Here is a 20,491-nt window from a genome sequence, read left to right as displayed (position 1 = left end):
TATAGTTCTTTTCATAGTTTTGAGATGGCTTATAAATCAGCATTGGACATTAATCACTGAAATATTAAAAGACATAGTTATTAATTGTGAACCTACCCCCTTTTTTCTTAGCTCGAACATCCTGTTGCATAATGACCATATAAAAGACATCAACGGGGTGTCTTAAAAAGAAAGTTCTGTCATTTTGTTGTAAAGATATAAGATCTAGTGATTGATGATACGGGTTGCCTGTATTACCTAGGTGTCGTTAGACCTATGTAATGAGATCTGAGTTGTGAGATCTCATTACATCACCATGAATAACTTTTTTGAACATTTTTTTTAATTAAGTATTAATGTTATTATTAAACTAACACCATAAAATCAATTTAAATACCAACATGAAAAAAAAACCAAGTCAAATAATATATGTAACCCTGAGTCTCACTTGTTCATTAAAAGTAAAAAAAAAAACAATACAGTACATTATTTTATAGCAGTAAATAACTTTAAGCGCCATCTAGATAGAATAAGTGATATGATGCACAAGAATCAAGTTTGTAAAACGTTACTAGTCAACAGCACATAATACGTGCCACACCTCTACATTAATTTTCCTTAAGGAAATAATATCAATAGAAATCAGAAGATGGAGCCACAATAAAGAAAAGTACAAAATATTCAATATGTTGCAAGGTGGTTGCAAGCAAGTTTATTTTTGTAACTTACAATGGTCGATTTTGAAATTATATACCTAGGTAGGTGGTTAATTGTAATATTTATTTATTTGATTTTCAAATTATTTACAGAGTATTTAAATCTGACTTCCTACTAAGTAATATTTATTAAGTAAATAATATTTTTTTTTTTGGAGGTAGGAGCGAAAAAAAGTAACATTTCTGTTTAGTAACTCTTTTAATTAAAAATAGTAAATTAAATTAAAACCACATATTTCTCACATATTTTTGATTGGGATATGTACAAAATAGACCAATAATTATTAACAGCACATACCAACACCTCTATGTTGTAAACTCTTTCATTCACTGACTGGCCCTACCTATTGTTTACAACCACAATCAACAATAACAGAAATCACAATACTGCAAAATGACCACTGCCAAGGATATTCTTGAAAAGCAAATGAGCATAGAGTCAATGATCACTTCCCGGTTGAATGATTTTGAGAAGAAGTTGAATGCAAGTACTTCATCTGAACAGAAACCTGAGCTTGTGGACCTTGCCAGAGATTTTGCGTCCTTCAAGGAGATGGTTGTGGGTGTCCTGCGCCTCCTTCAGGATCAAGTGACCAGCCTGGCCGGACGTGTGGAGGAGATGGACTGCCTAAGTCGACGAAATGCTTTGTTGTTCTCCGGGGTTGAAGAGAATGACGGAGAAGACCCTGAAGCACTCATCACTCATATTGTGTCTGGCAAGATGGGTTTGGCTGATTTTGACAGATCTCAGATCCAGCACTGCGTCAGAATTGGTGTTAAAAACCCAAAAAGGTCACGTCCAATCCTTGTGAAGCTAGCAGGCATCTCGGTGAAGGCCTCTATATGGGGACGCAAGACGCAGTTGAAATCCAGTGGCATAGTCGTCGGCGAGTTCCTTACGAAGAGCCGACAGGAGTTCTACGCCCGCGCGCGCCGACACTTCGGCGTCAACGCGTGCTGGACCATGAATGGAGCCGTGTTCATCAAACTCGCCGACGGCAACAAGGTGCGGATCGTCTCGGCGGTGCAGCTGGATGAGCTCTGTAGGAAGCATCCTGCAGTGGCCCCGGCTACCACAGCGGCGGCCGCCAGGACGCCCGGCGATAAGCCTGCGACCAAGGCGAGCATGCCGGCGACCTCAGCAGCTGCTGCACCAGTGACTAGGAGCAAGGCTAGCGTGCCATCCAAGGGCAAGCGTTGATTTGTGTGTAATTCTCCTTTATGGTTTGTTCCATGGTAGAATATGAAGGTATTTTTATTTTATTTTCTTGAATAACCTTGTGTGTATTTTTAGTTTTTCGTTTTCTCGTTTGTTAGTTGTCACTTGTCAGTAATTGTCATTGAGACAGATTGCCAGACCGAATTGTCATTGTCATAAATTGTTTGTTGTTTTATTTTCTACTCTGTGTGTTAGTTTTTAGCTCTTTACTCAGAATAATTATTAAACAAAGTAACGAGAAACGTAGTGACATTGTATGTTAGAAAATATAAGTCGCTTAGTTATTTATTTTATGTATTTAAATTTTACTGTAGGTATATACTGTAGGTTTAAAGGGCATTTTAATTATTATTATTTTTATGCTTAGGGGTGTTCGGTACACTTGGAAATATTGGTACACAGTATAATTTGTTATTTAGTGTGTTATAACTATAACTGTTAAAAGTATATTTTCTATATTATTATTATAATTTGTTATATATTTATTTATATATAGGTATATTAGTTAGATAGATATATTATATAGTATGAGTTCTTATGATTCTGCTAACAGTGATATTGATGATGATACTTTTCTCTCTTGCTCTTCTATTAGTTCCACAAGCAGCTGCGACTTGTCATACGTTCCGCTCTCATCGAGCCTTAATCGCGAATTTGCGAACTGCCGGAAATCTCTCAATGTAGTTCACATAAACGCGCAGAGTATTCCGGCACACTATCCCGATATGCTTACGTCCTTCGATAACAGCGACATTCACGCCGTCCTTGTATCAGAATCCTGGTTGAAGCCGTCCCTCGACTCGTCTATATATCCTTTACCTGGATTTCAGCTCATCCGCAATGATCGCATCAACAAGGGCGGCGGTGGAGTTGCAATATACCTTCGTAGTCATATTCCCTATTCCATTGTCAGTAAGTCTCCGAGTGAGTATTCTGGAAAGGCAGAACACCTCCTGCTAGAAGTACGTCTAGGCCACAGCAGGATTCTCCTCGGAGTTTACTATAGCCCATCTATGACTGTCAACTACTTCGAATCATTTGAAAAGCTCCTTGATGAGTACACTCCTTTGTTTGATAACACGATAGTCATGGGCGATTTTAACACGTGTCTCCTTAAAAACGATTCTCGCGCCAAATCTTTGAACTCTCTTGTCGCCTCAAAGAATTTGCATATTCCACCCCTCAATGCTACCCACCATCCACCTAATTCAGAACCCACTCTTCTTGATTTAATTTTGGTATCCTCTCTCGATCTCGTGTTAGGGCACGGTCAGTTAACAGCTGACTGTTTCTCTTATCACGATCTTCTTTTCCTTTCATACAAGATTCGTCCCCCCAAACCCAAAAAGCGTACTATTCTCCAGCGTAATTTTGGAAAGGTGGACATGCAGCAGCTGTGTGAAGATGCAAAAGCCATTAATTGGGGACAGCTTAATGATCTTGACAACATTGACGAGAGGGTTGCTTTGTTTAACTCTTTACTCACCGACCTTTTTGATAAACACGCACCCCTCCGTCCAGTCCGTGTGAAACAGCTGCCAGCCCCCTGGCTGACTGACAAAATTAAATGCCTCATGTCCAAACGTGATCACGCCAAATTCCGCTATAAGAAGCAGCCAACCGAGGAGCATGAGAGACTGTACAAAGAGCTGAGAAATCGTTGTAATAGGGTGTGTAGGGATGCAAAACGCCGACACATCCATTCCTCTATTGAAAATTGTGACAATTCACAGTTATGGAACTTTCTTAAAACTTTGGGCATTGGGAAGACTAAGGCATCCTGTAACATCGACTTTGACCTCACTGCTCTCAACAAGCATTTCTCTACACCACCTCTGATTCTCAATGATCAAATTAAAGCCGAAACTCTCAATCACCTTTCTACCAAGCCGGTCCCCGATTGCCCTTCTTTCAATTTCAAACTTGTTTCTGGCCGTGACGTTAAGAGATGCATATCGGAGATCACCAGTAAAGCTGTCGGCATTGATAATATTAGTGCTCACATGGTCAACCCTATATTGGACGTCATTTTACCGCATATCACCAATTTGATGAACCTTTCCCTCCTTTCCAGTTCGTTTCCCAAGATATGGAAGAATGCTTTCATTCTTCCTTTGCCAAAAGTACCTAATCCAACGTCCCTGTCCCAATTCCGACCTATTTCAATTTTACCTTTTCTCTCTAAAGTCCTTGAACGCCTTGTCTTTGAACAGTTTTCCAGTTTCCTTTCCGATAACAGTCTCCTTAATCCCTTCCAGTCTGGCTTTCGTCCCGGCCACAGCACAGTAACCGCTCTTATCAAAGTTACCGATGATATCCGAGCTAATATAGACAACCGAAATGTTACTGTCCTTACATTGCTGGATTTCAGCAACGCATTTAACACGGTCGACTTTGATTTACTCATTGGGATTCTTCGCTCTCTTAACGTATCTCCGGCAGTCACTAGTTGGTTCGAGTCTTATCTCAAGGGGCGTCAGCAGCGTGTACGTACTGATACCGATTGTTCTTCCTGGTGTCCTGTGCTTGCTGGCGTTCCCCAAGGTGGCGTTCTCTCTCCTTTGCTTTTCTCTTTGTTTATCAACATCTTAGCTAGTAAACTTACCTCTCTCTACCACCTTTATGCAGACGATCTCCAGCTCTATACTGGTGTACCACCTGAAAACTTGGATGCAGCTGTAACCCTCATCAATGACAACTTGGAGATCATCTCTAGGTGGGTTAAGTCATTTGGGCTGTTACTAAACCCTACTAAGTCTCAGGCAATTGTAATCGGCAGCCCTCGCATGTTGAACAAGATAGATTTCACAGCTGCTAGAAAGGTCAGGTATGATCAAACAGACATACCTTACGTATCATCCGTAAAAAATTTAGGCGTGATCATGGACATAACCCTCTCTTGGATCCCACAGGTCGACGCAGTGAGCAGGAAAGTATTTGCATCTTTCCACAGTCTAAGACGCTTGCAGTACTTTCTACCGTTTAACACCAAAATTACGCTGGCACAGTCTTTACTGCTCCCGATTCTCGATTACGCTGACGTAAGCTATCTTGACCTCACTGAAGAGCTACTCAACAAACTCGAACGTCTCCAGAACTTATGTATCCGATTTATATTCGGTTTACGTAAGTATGATCATATTTCAGAGTATCGTGCTCAATTAAAGTGGCTCCCAATTCGTCTTCGCCGGAATACTCACATTCTCAATTTGCTATTCAATGTATTGAATAATCCAGCTTCCCCTGAATATCTGAAGTCAAAATTTTCTTTCCTAAGTTCGCATGGACGTGCGTTGAGATCTAATGAGAACAAGATGCTCAGTATACCTGAACATAACGCTGCCTCTTATGGCGATTCCTTTGCTATGAAGGCGGCGTGCCTGTGGAACAGCTTACCTGTGAGCGTGAGGATGTCACCATCAATTGCAACTTTTAAGAAGAGTGTGAGGAATCATTATTATCAAACCCTAGGTTGGTAGATATTATTATATATTTATCTATTATTATGTTTATGTATTAAGTATATATTTATGTATTAAGTATATATTTATGTATTATATTATATTATATATTGTAGGTATAGGTATGTATTATAATTTAAGTATATTAGTAATTATTCTATTTATTGTAATATAGGTAGTTGTTTAAGGTTTAGGCATTAATTAAATTATAGGTAGATATCCCATTTTGTTAGTTTAAATTAAAGTTGTTATTTTTGTTATTGTTTACATACCTAAATTTATTATTGTACATTTTAAGAGCTTGCATTACATACTTTCGATAACCACCAATCAAAGGTTGGCTGGTAGAAATTGCTTTTTAGCAATAAGTCCGCCTTTGTGCGCAAATTATAAGCTATGTTTTTTAAAATGCTTCTGTGTAAAAATTGTTTTTTGTGTGCAATAAAGTGTATATAAATAAATAAATAAATAATATTATAAAAAATATATCTTTTATTTTATCATACCTTCAGGTGTATAAAAATATTTTGGGTAATAGTTCAGATTACTTATGCACCTCTGCCTACCCCGCAAGGGAGTACATTAGTACAAGGCGTGAGTGCGTGTGTGTGTGTGTACTTATGTTTTCTTGGCTGCATATTTTATGCTTAGCAAGTTACCAAATATCTCCAAATGACCTACCAACCCAGTTTTTCATTAGGTATAAGGTAAAAGTTGAACGAAAATATTTATCTATTCTAAAACTAGTTTCTGGTTAACATACTTATAGATTTGAATCGATATATTTAGAGTTAGATATAAAGATAAAATTTACCTAATAATTATAATCTTTATTGTAAACAAACTGTTTAGCTGCGAGCAGTGGTAGCTCAGTCGGCTAAGCGCCTGCTTCTTACGCCGGAGATTTGGGTTCGAATATCGGCGCTGACATGTACCAATGAGTTCTTCGGAATTTAAGTAAGTACCTACAATGTATACGATCGCTCTAACGGTGAAGGAAAACATCGTGAGGAAACATGCTCTGAATCTAGATTTAGCTTAGCATCTAGAGATGTGAACCCACCAACTCGCAGTGGACCAGCGTGATGGGAAATGGTCCAAGCTTAGGTAGCCAGTTAAGACCTTGGAAATATGCACAGGGGTTCCGTTCGAGAGAGCCAGGTGCAAGTACTTACACCCCCGCAGAGAAAAGAATAGATGTACACAAACGGGATTCACATAACTAAGTACAGGCCGCCGATTTTCTGTTCATGTTTGTAATACTGTTTCTTTTTTTGTGTGCAATAAAGAGTATTTTATCTTTATCTTTACACTGGAAAGAAAATATAGAGCAAAATCGGCGGCCTTATTTCATTATCAAGAGGTTGTTTGAGCAAAATGAATTTGAGCCCGTGTTTCGGTACGTGAAGATTATCTTTTCAGTCACAATATTATGTATTGTTGGGATTACAAGTGAATTCATTCACTTTGGAGATCAAATTCACCTTTGTTTTGGTAAACACTGACAAATTTGATTCTGGGCATGGCTAGGTGCGGTTTTGTGATCATCCATCACCACCCGTTTTGACCATGATGAGAGTAGATTATTTAACTCCTAAATTCTTTCACTCAGGATCCTTTTTTAGTTGGCTTCATTATGAGCAGCATCATCATAGCCCACTCTCTATACTGTAAAGCATAGAGATCAAGCCATTATATATTTCCAGATATAAAGAAGGCTCATATATATGCAACAATGGACTGCCACCGGATGTTGTTGTCCAATTGTCCATGATTGTAAACTCGTGAAAAAAGAGTATTGCCTACTCTATGAACTACTACGTGAGGTTACACGAACGTGGAACCGTTTTGTTTTCATCACTTTATACTTTCATGATGTTAATGCTCATGCGTGCTGCCGTCGACACCCAATAATTAAATAATAACAAACGCATTCTTATCAGGTAAGGCCGTGACATGCCATCACTGTGGAGTGCTGTGGAGTCAGTGAGACGCATGGAAGTAATAATACAACAGGAATGCGCACTGCACCAAAAAAACGAGCCGACAGAGATAGTCAGCACGGAGCCCTCCATCTCTTTCTATTTTTGGTGACCATAATTTTAGGTAATTCATGAGACATCACTTCTAATCTATCATGTCGCGAATAGGTGTCGATGGTCTCAAAGTCACCTATTATTCGAATAATTCGATTGCAATGTAGGTACGAATGTATTTTGGTGATATGACAATTGAGTAAATAAATAAATAAGTAAATAAAATTAAGTTGGGTGTAGTGTTGACAAGAAAGTGTCAAAACAGGTTAACATTAAACGCAACTATGTACCTAAAACGTGTTTACTCTGTGGGTGTTCCGTTTACATAGTCTAGTTGATGAAAATAATAAGATTTCAAAAAAAAAATCTCAACCTAAGTGCTTCCGCCGGTTTTAAGCTTGATAAATTATCTTATAACAGTCATATCTATCACCAAAAAAATCAACAGCTCATAACTCTTTACCAGCCTTATAAGATAACAGCCACAATAATACCTAATGATACTTAGGTATAAAACAAAACAAAAAGTTGAATGAAACAGGTCCTAATTAATGGAAAGTGATTCAAAAGTACGAATGAATGGTCACCCTAACCATAACGTCTCTCACAACAGTATAAACGTCATCCGTCATCTTGACAACTTCGGTCTTGTCGTAAAGTATTTAGAAAAACTACCAATATTTTTTATGAAATTATTATTCATACAAATACCAAATATTTCATTGAAATTACATGTATATAATGATTTATTATAAATTTGTTTTTAAAAATGATATGATACACAGTAGTCTATGAGTTAATTTAATATTTTTTTTTGCATAGCTCTCTTCGTACAAAATCTACTAAAGTTTACACAACTAAATCCTGGCAATTGTTAGAAAGAGAGGAAGGGCTCTGTGGTAACCCTCTCTATCGGCTCGCGGCCTCTTTCACTTCAAATATAAATCTTAAGGTGAATTCGTTAGGTCTATTTTTGTTTGCATCATTTTGGTGAGTGCGCATTCCTGTTGTATTATTACTTCCATGGTGAGACGTGCCTTTTGGCTGTCAGTGTCAGAGGTTACTCTGGCTTCGTAAAACGAAGTATCGAACCGATGCAATCTATGTTGTGTTAAGCCGCGTACAGACCGGCCCAACGAACGCCAACGAACGTTTTTCGTTGACCTTCGTTGCTGCAATCTGCCCTGTATTATGTATGATAAATATCCATCGTTGGGATAACCGTTGGCGTTCGTTGGCCGTTCGTTGGCCCGGTGTGTACGCAGCTTTAAACGTACCGATTGCATTACAGCTCTCGTTCATTCGTTTTTGTCAAGGTAGAGTAACCCTGCAGGGGTGTGGCGCAATCGTAACCGTACGAAATCACATATCTATAGATTAGGTATTACGATGCTTCTTTTTCTGTCGTCTGCAAATATGTTATTTTAGTCATTGCATCACTAAATTTGTACGTGTTTACATTTGACAATAATGCAGTTTACAATATCTATCTAATATCGAGTCTTGACTAATGAATTAAGATTGAAGACCTTATTGCATTTAATACTTAGCATAAACTAACATAATGTACCTAGTTAGTGGATCTCTAAAATATTGGATTTCTTCATAACTGGTTAAGTTATTTCTACTTGTAAGCGATAAGTCCTAGGTTGGTATGAAATGTACATTTGTCGTCAATTTATTCACTTACCTAATGCCTACGTTTTAACAAAAACTAGGTCAACTCCTAGATGTTTTGCTATGTCTGTTAGGTTTATTGATTGCGTTTTTAATGTGAAACGAGGTGACATGTGTATTGTGTTGGTACTTACTTGCAAATTGTTTACGCAACTTGTACCTACTTAACCGCTTTGTTGTCAAACCGCTATGGTTAAGTATAGCTACTAATATAAGGACAAGTCTACATTTAGCAAACATAAATCTTTAAATATGTTGGTCACAAGAAGTAACCTATAGGTATGTAGAGTAAATTAAAAGCTTTAATTTGAACAAAAATTGAAGATTTACTTTAGATACGCTATAATTTCAGATTGAGTACTTATGTTATTACTTATATTTTATTTTATTTAAATCAAGTCATATACTTATGGCAAGTAAGGTTAATTGAAGGTGGTGTTATTTATTGTGCCTATATACTTATTCATTTATGGACTTTTATATTTTAGTCTGAAATAAATGATTTTAATTGAATTGAAAAATAGTTGCGTAGAGTTTTGTAATTTTTTCCCTACAAAATAAACAATGTGGACAAGGCTTTGGTTAGGTCCATCAGTGTACGTCAGCTACGCTATTACAAGCCTGCAACTAGCATTTTGCGACCTAGCTGTCCTTGACTAACGTCAGTTGAAAACGACCATATTACCTCTGTAGGAATTCTACCTCTAGGTACCTACTGTCTAATTTGATCCGTGTCTAAAATGACAGTGTCTATATTTGATCAACCAATTAGTCCTCGATCCCAGCATAGATAATAATATGTATATTTTTCCAGCATTCATATAAGTTAATTAGGACAACATTCCCTACAGGAGGAATTATATCAGTGGTGTGCCAACGGGATAGCGTCACTGATTAAATTATAGCCTGTATTTTCCTCCATATTAAGTTATTAACCAAATAATAAAGGTAGGTAAGTGAATAATAAAGGTATTAAAAAATCCTAATATTTATTCAGCAGAATGTTGATCATTACAATTAATGATGATGATTAGGCATTAGGTGTATTGACCAACACTAGCTACGTATTAGTCCAAAATTGTTATTTATACAATGAGGCGTCCTTGGTTTTTGTATGTTTATTTTATAATATTTATTTGTGCTAATAATACTATGGCTATTATTATCGTTTGTGTACATTATCATTTTAAACGCGTTAAACAAACAAGCTACGCACATCGGAGGAAGGTGCTTCTAGATTCTAAACTATGTTTACATGGAAATTTTATACACGTAAACGTGAAATGAATACCTAACACCTATTATTTAATTTTACCATAACGTAGTTACGTACTATTTTATGATAAGTATGTAAAGGAGACAATATACCTGAAATCCATGATTAAATTCTAAATTACCTCCATACTTTTGTGTGCATTTCTCTACACTACTTAACTATTATCAGCCATTCAGATGAAGATCTTCTTCTTAGTGTCGGTGACAAACACTAACCACTATAGCCTAATGCCTGTCTCAGTAGTGAAAAAAAGTAGGCAACATTTTTAGTTTGACATCGCTAAAATTAAAAACTAACTTTTGTTTCAGTGAGTGTTAAAATTAAACCCGAAACTGCGTCGTTTTCCATAAGCCTGACGTTACGTGTGCAGAGATCGCTCGTCGCCACGTTCGCCGGTGCATGCGAGAGATGGCGTCGAGGTCAAGTGGAACCTTCTGGAAGGGAAAGGCGACGAGGGTCATTGAACGCCAGGAAACTGAGGGCTTATTGCCTGTTTACCCTGCTATCGCTATCGCTTTAGAGCGGGAGCGCCGCGCCGCCGATCGCTTTTTGTATGGATATTTTTGGTCAGCACTACTTACCGCTGCATCAGCAAAGGCTGCAAAAGTATGAAATTGCCAGATTAGTCTGCGTTCTTTCTTATTCTGTATAAACTAAAATTAATCAAAGCAAATGACTCGTAGTTATTATCCCATTTAAAGCGATAGAGATTGTTAGAAAAGTTAGGCAATTATACCCCCGTTTGCCTCGGCCAGCTTGCAGATTGTGCATCTAGATTGCTACCTAGTGAACCTACATAGGTACCTAAAGATCTATTTAAATGTCAACTCAACGTCAAGGGGCTAGACTGATTTATTTCTGGTACAGAGCTAGGAACATTCAGTCATTGGTTGTCGCTATAAAATTAGGTAGACACCTACTTATCTACTATCTATACACTGGACCGGACCATGCAAAAGTATTTCAGAAACTGTCAATGTAGAAAAGTGTAAGATAGGTATTTAATTTATTTATATTATAATATTATGTAGCTATAACTACTAATTATAAACTTGGTAAGTAGTAAATTTAATTCTATATAATGCCTACACTTGCAGCAATGAAAAAGTTACACTCCTTCCAATTATTTGCTAAATAACCCGATTTTTTATAATTTCATATAAAATATGAACACAAAATTTAATTTTCTATTTAGTAGCTATTCAGAATATAATTATGAGCTGTTAAAATAAATAAAGTACTTGCAAGTCTTTTCCGTTTAGGAGTAGTTTGGTGCTATGTCACTGAAACTTTTTCATTGCCCGAGACTCGCATGTGTACCTACCTACGTTTTTACAACTCGTTACCTTTGGTACTCAGTTTTTAAAATGACCAATAGCACAAAATACAAACAAAACTTCATGTTTAGCTGTGAGAATGACTGTGTAGGTAAGTACATCTATATTGTTTACTCGGTTTCAGTAATTAATTTAAATACCTTACTGGGTTAAATTTAATTTAAATTGTTAATCACTAATGTGGATTAGATACAGTTTAGAACAATACCAGTATAATTTTATGCATAAAAGGAAGACTTTGTGTGTGCAAAATGTAATTAGCAATTTAAATAGTGTTTCTGCTAGTAATTTGGCCAAGGCTGTAATTATTTTTAATGTAATTCCATTTCCGATACAATGCTCAAGATCAGCAGGCGTTCATTTATTGCACACATTCTAACGAATTGAGATCACTATATAACGCATAACGTATATGCTACCTGCCTGCCAATATTATTTGATAGAATACTATGTTAGAACTTATAAAACTAACTTTTTTTAACCATAGTTTTTTGCTGGGTATGTGACATCTATATTCTACACAACATAGGCTTTAACATAGTACCTGGATAGGTACCTATAGTGCCTGTTACGAGTTACAACGGATTTTCCCATCAGACTCTACGTAGAGTGAAAGCTACACAGGTTCCTTTTCTAAATACATTCATACATATACATAGACAGAGATTTGCTATTGACAACTGGTTTGAGTACTTGTCTGTCTGTCTTCGATAAACAATAAGATAACGAATATACTGTCTTATACTATTATTTTGAAAAACTGGAACAGTAGGCATAACAATTTTTGCGGAAATGATCACTAAACATATTTCTACAGTTCCATCTAAGAATAAATAATCAACCGTTAATTATATGTATAGGATATCCTGTTTATTTTATATGGGTAATTTATACAATATTGTCTAGAAGCAATGCTAAAACCGATGCGAATATAGAAAACCGCTTCGACAGTGGACATGTTTGTCGAGTTTCAATAATGCGTTTGGTCAAAGTCCAGTAGCGACCAAGTACGGTCAGCTTCATATATAAAATTATATTATTATGTAGAGCTATACACATTTGTACCTTGTCAAAATAACAAACCATCGATGTATGAATAGGTAGGCGGTTTGTCAGATTGATAAGGTGAGAAATAGCTTCTTATTAAACTGTACCTGCTATACCGAGCTTGGTGCAGGCATGTAAATATACTTACACTACTTACCGACTTCATTGGACCAAACACTGCAAATAACTAAGTACTAACTACATAAATGTATCTAAACCATAGACTAATCTAAACATAATACAAAAGGGGCGTTGATCTCTCATAAATTCAGGGAAATTAGTTTTTTTTTCGTGTTTCCTATTAAAATATTTACTAGGTAATTATTTAAAATGCCCATAAGTAGCAGAAGGAGGTACTTAAGTAGAATTTAGCTGGACTAGAAAAATATACTTAAGTACCTACTTAAAATATTTGGTAAGTAATAAATTATAAAATTAGTTTATGACGTCTGATTAATAAATGATTAACATAATTTTAATCGTGATCATAAATATTAGATAGATAGTTGAGTAGTCGTACTATAAGACAGCAGTAACCTACCTTCCTACTTTCATGATGATTATGAGTAAAATTATGATTATTTTATGGATATTGCAAATAAATATCCGTGCAGCGTCCGTGCATTTGAGTTTATGGAGTTTAGTATGGAGTTGTGGAGGCATATGAAGCATTGTTATCACGCTTATTTATACATACAAAATGTATTAGTACCAGGTTGGTTTGTAGTATGTTTAGTCTTGTGCATTGACCTGTCTGTTTGTGCACATGGACAGAGTAGTGACCGTTTTGGACCGATGATTCCACCACATCAGTGTACATATTTATAAACTTTTAATAACTATTTAGGTACCTTCTTGCGTACTTAAGTTTAGCAAGATTGGTAGGGTAGAAACTATGTAAGTAGCTCTATTGAGTGAAGACTAGATATTAAGTAAATGACCGCTACGGGCAGTGCAAGGAATGTTTTATTTAGCGACTATTTGTTAGTTTATCGACGACACGCTATTATAATAAGAAGAATAAGGTAAGTACTTACCTAAGTAATAAGACTTAATAAGATACTTCATGGGATCATTTCTATAAGTAGTAAACTCTTGCCGAGATACCTAACTACATAGGTAAGGTATAATCATAGACTGAATAAGTAATGAACTAATGAGAAATGTATCCCTTACAAGTGTTATCGACTCTACGTTACTTAGATTGGTACTTAGGAGTACTTAATCGACCTCTACTATCATTTGTGTGCCCTTAATTTAATAAAATTGTTGTGCACTTACTTCCATTGTTACCTATTCTGAATGTTGTGATACGCATCATACGTAGTAATTAAATAGTTTACCTAATAAATGTTTATTTATGCTTCGAACAAAGACAATGGAATGGATTGGTCATAATATGAACTCTTGCGGACAGGTCATATGTCAGGAAGTTACGTGCATACGTGATACGTAAATACCTCTACCTCCATACTGAGCATAACACACTCACGAACATTAAAATGTGTAGTAAACAGCAGTACAATCTACCCTCAAATCTCTTAGGTACTGCCAGTTTCAATAACTCTATCTACCATAGAACAACGCGGACTCGGGTGTACCCTCCTAGCTACCGATAACTGGTACAGAACTTGTAGGTACTTACCTATATAGTTACTTCCATACTATTTTGACACATTAAAAGTTACAACCTGTTAAAATCGTATGGAAGTAACTAACAGTCGTCGCTAGATAGAGTACCTAATTGAAACTGGTAGTCAATAATTGGTTCTGTAACTACATAAGTTTACCAAATAAAACATACTAAAAGTACCTACTTGCATTTATAGTAGCTACTTACTACTTATATGTACTTATTTAATACATAATAACATAGGACATAAATACTGTAAGTAGTTTGTGAGGAGGGGAGAGTAGATTGATGATGATGATGGCTAAACACGTCGTCGTCATGGCTGCTTCACTTCGGGAGACATAGAGGTAGGTACTATACTTACAGCAAAGCAAAGCAGAGATCTATTTTTATTGTAAGTAGGTATTCTTAATTTGTAGTTATAGGTACACCTACTTAGGAATGTACTAATGCACTTCTTACAAACTAGTCGTGAGAGAAATGAAGAAGGTATTCCGAGGAACCCGCCTAATGCAAAGAAAACAATGCAGTTAATTAAGTAAGTCCGGCTTTAAAGAGGTGTGTGCAAAGGTCAGTTTGACGTCACAGTTGATAAGTGGATGTCGGTGTGGGTGTGTAGAGTGTCCACCCTCCCTCCTCACCTCGTGACAGTATGCAACGTCAGGTGATTACGCTATCGAATTAAAAAAGTCATCTAGTATCGAAAAGACCCCTCGACTGACCAAACAGATAGCCTTTCCAACTTTGCCAAGTTACAGTTCCAAGGCTTCGTGACTAAAGCGGGAGGTATGGTGGTGTTGCCTCACAAACTATCAAGTCGCGGTATTGATCGTACGGCACGCACGCGATAAATTTTCCCGCGTATTGAATAATACGTTCCGAAATTATATTATCTTTGAAAATGTCAACCCAAATTGCTGAAGTGACTCTCGCTTTCGTTGTTCTCTACCTATTCTCTTTCTTATTCGAAGTGGTATCTGGTCTTATGGTATAACAATGCAGGCCAAATAATATATTTTTTCTAAAATGTGATATTTTGATTAGTTTTTAGTTAATAAGGTAGTAGAATATTAAGTCAATTTATCAATGCAATGATTAGGTTTTAAGTATTTAAAAAAGTAGGGTTACTCGTATTATAATATAATCATCAAGTTTGCGGATTTTAAAACAAGTGAGTACCTACGTATTATTTTGTTTATTTTACGATCTTACTTACAAATTTTAATGACTATGTATTCCACGCGATAGATGAAACTACTTGTACGGTTTTTAAAACTACCCTTAAGTGAAAACAAAGGTTTAGCGCCATCTAGTAAAGTATATTTGTACTAATTCCTTCCTAAATGTAACGTTCTCTGTGTGCACCAAAGAGTACTATTTAACAACGGAAGGAGTGCACTATCTGTCAGTTGATTTTGTCAAAATCAGCTGTTTCTTATACAGATTTTTACAGCGAATAATTTTCAATTTTTCAATACACTCACTTTCATAGCAAAACAAATATGTTAAGCAGACGATTTCTTCGTCAAATACAGACAAAACACGATGCAAAGTTGTTAAATTATAAACGGTATCGTTCATCAGCGTCAAGAACAGAGTGGAAAAGTGTAGTAGGATTAGAAATCCACGCACAGTTAAATACCGAGTCTAAACTGTTTTCGGGTGCCCAAAACATTTTCGGTGGTGTTGTGAATAACTGTGTGTCGTTATTTGACGCTGCTATACCCGGCACATTACCGGTTTTGAACAGAAAGTGTGTAGAACTGGCCGTGAAGACTGCATTGTCTTTGTCTTGTAAAGTTAACGAAGTGTCCACATTTGATAGAAAACACTATTTTTACGCGGATTTGCCGGCTGGCTATCAGATCACACAACAGAGAGCTCCTCTAGCCAGTGATGGGGTTATAAGTTTTCAGGTATATTTATTACCATACAAGTATAACCTACAAGTTAGCTGATTTGTATGGATTGATTGAGATAGTTTACTTTAGAAGTAACCTAATCCATTACGATGAGTTACCATATTTATTACCCGACTTTATAATTATGTACTTTCATTGTTCTACCATAATTATAATTTAAACTTATTATTTTGATCTAAAATTATCTAACTACATATCAATATTTAACACTTTCACTATTTTTACCAAATTTTTTGACTGAAAAATTCCTTGTCTCTTTAATTCCAGGTTTACACACCAGGGGTACATAAGAAGCCGTACCACAAGAGTTCACGCATAAAGCAGATCCAACTGGAGCAGGACAGCGGCAAGTCGCTCCACGATGCCGAGCTGAAGCGGAGCCTCGTGGATCTGAACCGGGCCGGGGCACCGCTCATAGAGCTCGTCTTTGAGCCTGATCTTGAGGTGCAAATTCATTTTTACATACATTGCATTTTAGGAACTCTGCAAATGTGCGTGCATACTTGTTATTTTTCTTTAATTCTTTTGATCTATAAAAGTTATAAAGATATTTGCAATGGACAACATTTCAAAAAACTAAAGCTGCTATAAATCGAAAACCATTTCGAGATTTAGCTCTAAAGGCCACAAAAAAAATGTTTTTGTATTTTTTGGATGTATCATTTTCGAGAAAATCATAAAAGAGTAAAAAAGTGCTGATGACGTCATGCATCAGGTGCGATGCATTTTGATGATCAAAGCCTATAGATTTAAAAACAAAGTAACTGTATGCACTTTCATTTTTGATTGACGTTGACGTTTTATCGTGACGTTATTATTTATTTGGGTCATTTTCATTAATTCTGTTCTGACACTTTCTGACTATTTTTTTTATTTATTATTAAGAGATGACCTCTATATAATATGTCCCAGAGCATACCACCGCCTACACAGCTGAAAAAATGCTTCTGCTTATTTTTTTACATGATAAGTACCTACTTTCCATCATTAGAAATATCAAGGTCATTTGAAAATGACCCATTTGTTGGTTGGCATGTAAACAAAGTTTAAATGTCACTTGTCAGTGTAATTTATGTTTTTTTTCGAGACTCAGGCAATAGACAAAAATAAAAATTGAGCCTAATATGTGACATCACTTCCGGTTTTAAAATAATTAACTTTAAAGTTAAAAATAACATGCAAAAATTTACGTATATACAAAATAAAAAAATACGGGTCCACTAATTTTGTATAAACTTTCCGAATAACTAGTAAAAATATAGGGTAAAGAAAATGAAATGTTGTCCATTAAGGAATATTACCTGAGTCACTTCATTACTATGTTATATAGACAATTTGTGTTATCTAGGTTAATTTTGAAATTTGATTCATCATCAATTATTGCAACAATATCAAGGGTATTGGATACTTGCAGATTTTCAACTATTACAACACAGTTTTGTAGTAACATAAAGCTAAAGTTTTATATACTGATTACAGAATCTTGTCTGTCAAAACATTAAATTCCGCAGAAGAATTTGATACTTTATCAGTTGTAGCATAGATCAGAGAAATCTGACCCCTCTCAGGAGTAACAATACTACTGTAAACAGTCAGGTTACTCAGGATTCTCTGCTTCTTACCAAAAGTTTATAACTAACCATAGTGAGTACCAACCATATGACGGCACCGTAGCTAAGGCGGTAGTAAAGCTGCTTCCGAAGCTGAGGGCCGCGGGTTCGAAAACCGCCCATGGCAAACATTTGTGTGATGAGCATTTGTGTTTGCCTTGTGTCTGGTTGTCGTTTATGTATTCAATATGTATCTATCTATGTATTTATGTAGATATATCAGCTGTCCGACACCCATAACACAGGTTCTACCTAGCTTGGGGTCGGATGGCCGTGTGTGAGATGTCCCCACATATTATTAATATTATTAAATATAGTCTATTCCCCCGTGTTCCAGGATGGCATGGAGGCGGCGGCGCTGGTGAAGGAGCTGGTGCTGATCGTGCAGCGGCTGCGCGCGTGCAGCGGCCGCATGGAGCAGGGCGCGCTGCGCGTGGACGCCAACGTGTCGCTGCACCGGACTGGGGAGCCGCTTGGGACTAGGACTGAGGTAGGCAGCTGCTGTATGACTTCTTCTAGCTGGTAGCATCAAGCTGAGCTTATAAAAATATATCATATCCTACTAATATTATAAAAGCGAAAGTTTGTGAGTATGTTTGATACTTCTGCACATCAAGCTGACACCTTTTTAAGACGAGGTGAAGCTTGCGGGTACTGTTAGTTACTCGATTTTAGAATATGAAGATCTTTAGTTACTCGCGTCCTCTGTTATTAGATTTGAAGACACGTGTTTTATCGAAGTTAATATAATTTTATTGTGATGAGTTGAAAAAAACTATACATACTTAGGTACTTATTGAGGATATGTTAAAGCAATTATGACAATGTGAAGGCCATGAACTTGGAATGCTTCCACGCACGTGCAGTTCAAATATGGCATAGACTTGTGACATGAACATGTAAAATGTGCCATAAAAGATTTGTAATTAATCTTTATAATTATGTACTTTTCAGATAAAGAACATCGGATCGGTGCGAGGCGTCGCGTCGGCGATTCGTTACGAGATCGACCGTCAGAGGGCGCTGTTACAAGATGGCGGCGTCGTGTCACAGGAAACCCGCTCCTGGGATGCCGTAGAGAAAGTCACCGTGCCCATGCGAGACAAAGAAGTCGTGCAGGATTACAGGTACGATTATAAATTAACTACGAAATTAACATATTGTGAGTTCCCGTGTGGAGACCATGATAGGCAAAGGAAGCATAGATCGAAATCCAGCCCGCTGTAATTATAACTTTTGTAGATAGCTGGTGTGGTGAATGAGGATGGACAGGGAATGTGACGTTCCTTGAGATAAGTCTAGCTTAATTATAGGCACTGTAAACAACCATTGATTTTTTTTCCACCGCCGGAGTATACCAGTGCAAGGCGTGAATGTTTGTGTAAAATTTATGGTGTCGTTTAAAATATATTGCCTTTAACATATTCTATTCTATTCTCTGTGGGGGTGTAAGTACCTGCACCTGGCTCTCTCGAGTGGAACCTTTGTGCATATCCCCAAGGTCTAAACTGCCTTCTTAAGCTTGGACCATTTCCCACCACGCTGGTCCACTGCGGGTTGGTGGGTTCAAATATCTAGATGTGCTAAATCTAGATATGCAGGTTTCCTCACGATGTTTTTCCTTCACCGTAGGAGCGATGATATACATTGTACTTAAGTTAAAAGAACTCATTGGTACATGTCAGCGCCGGGATTCGAACCCGCATCTCTTGCGTGAGAAGCGGGCGCTTACCCAACTGAGCTACCACCACTCCTTTAACATATTCTTATCTTATTTTGTTTTTTTACCCAGGTTTATGCCGGAACCAAACCTGCCTCCACTCCGAGTAAACCTAAAGACCAAAGAAGATAGTAAAGACGTGATCAGTGTGCCATTGCTTCAAGACACCATCCCGGAATTGCCAGAAGACTCCCGGAAGAGAATCATAGAAAAGTATCGAGTTAGACCCGAAATCGCCATCCAGCTTGTTAATGAACCAGCTCTGTGGGACCTCTTCCAAGGTGTTACTCAAGATGAAACTAGAGATCCAACTAAAGTGGCTAATCTCCTAATGAATGATCTCCTCACTGTACTTAATAAAAATAAACTGGAAGTCACAGAGTGTCCAGTCACTACTACACAGCTATGTGAACTAACAGATCTATTGTTGACAAAGAAAATTAATTTAGAAACATTCAAACAGATATTAAATGAACTTGTTGAAAACCCGGACAGCGAAAGATCTCCAGCTAGACTAGTAGCAGACAAAGGACTGTCGTTGGTCACTGATGATGACGAAATCACGCAAAGATGCAATGAAGTTATTGAAGAAAATCCTAAACTAGTTCAACAATATAAGAATGGCAAAGTCAAGGTGTTTAAGGCTCTGTTAGGTATTTTAACAAAAAATACACAAGGTAAAATCGACATGGCTCAAGCTTCAGAGAAGTTAAAAGAGTTATTGAAAAAATAAAGTTAATATAATTTGAAATGTTTGTATTTTTTCCTACCTACGCACTTTTTTCTAGTTACGTTATCTATAAAGGTAGGTAGGTATGTCATTTTACATGAGATGTTAACTCGATGTTAAGGATGTAG

General features: G+C 36.9%; 1 protein-coding gene across 1 annotated transcript; it reads left to right on the top strand.

The window, feature by feature from the left end:
- The first annotated feature begins 15,873 nt into the window (after positions 1 to 15,873).
- Positions 15,874 to 20,384, top strand: LOC105398105 (glutamyl-tRNA(Gln) amidotransferase subunit B, mitochondrial). The gene is made up of 5 exons (XM_048627685.1): positions 15,874 to 16,297; positions 16,571 to 16,747; positions 18,251 to 18,403; positions 18,868 to 19,040; positions 19,706 to 20,384. Exons 1-5 carry the CDS (start codon positions 15,884 to 15,886, stop codon positions 20,364 to 20,366), a joined length of 1,578 nt encoding a protein of 525 aa, XP_048483642.1. The 5' UTR covers positions 15,874 to 15,883; the 3' UTR covers positions 20,367 to 20,384.
- Positions 20,385 to 20,491: the final 107 nt, after the last annotated feature.

Source organism: Plutella xylostella, chromosome 19 (genome assembly GCF_932276165.1).
Source record: "Plutella xylostella chromosome 19, ilPluXylo3.1, whole genome shotgun sequence".
NCBI lineage: Eukaryota > Metazoa > Arthropoda > Insecta > Lepidoptera > Plutellidae > Plutella > Plutella xylostella.
Note: the sequence above shows the minus strand (reverse complement) of the source record. Positions and strands in the feature narration are given on the sequence as shown.

Bases quoted from the DNA above. Each gene is read 5' to 3' on its own strand.
- LOC105398105 (XM_048627685.1), top strand. From the start codon at position 15,884: ATGTTAAGCAGACGATTTCTTCGTCAAATACAGACAAAACACGATGCA. The intron at 16,748-18,250 runs GTGCAAATTCAT...CCCGTGTTCCAG, and splicing joins TCTTTGAGCCTGATCTTGAG to GATGGCATGGAGGCGGCGGC. The intron at 18,404-18,867 runs GTAGGCAGCTGC...TGTACTTTTCAG, and splicing joins CGCTTGGGACTAGGACTGAG to ATAAAGAACATCGGATCGGT.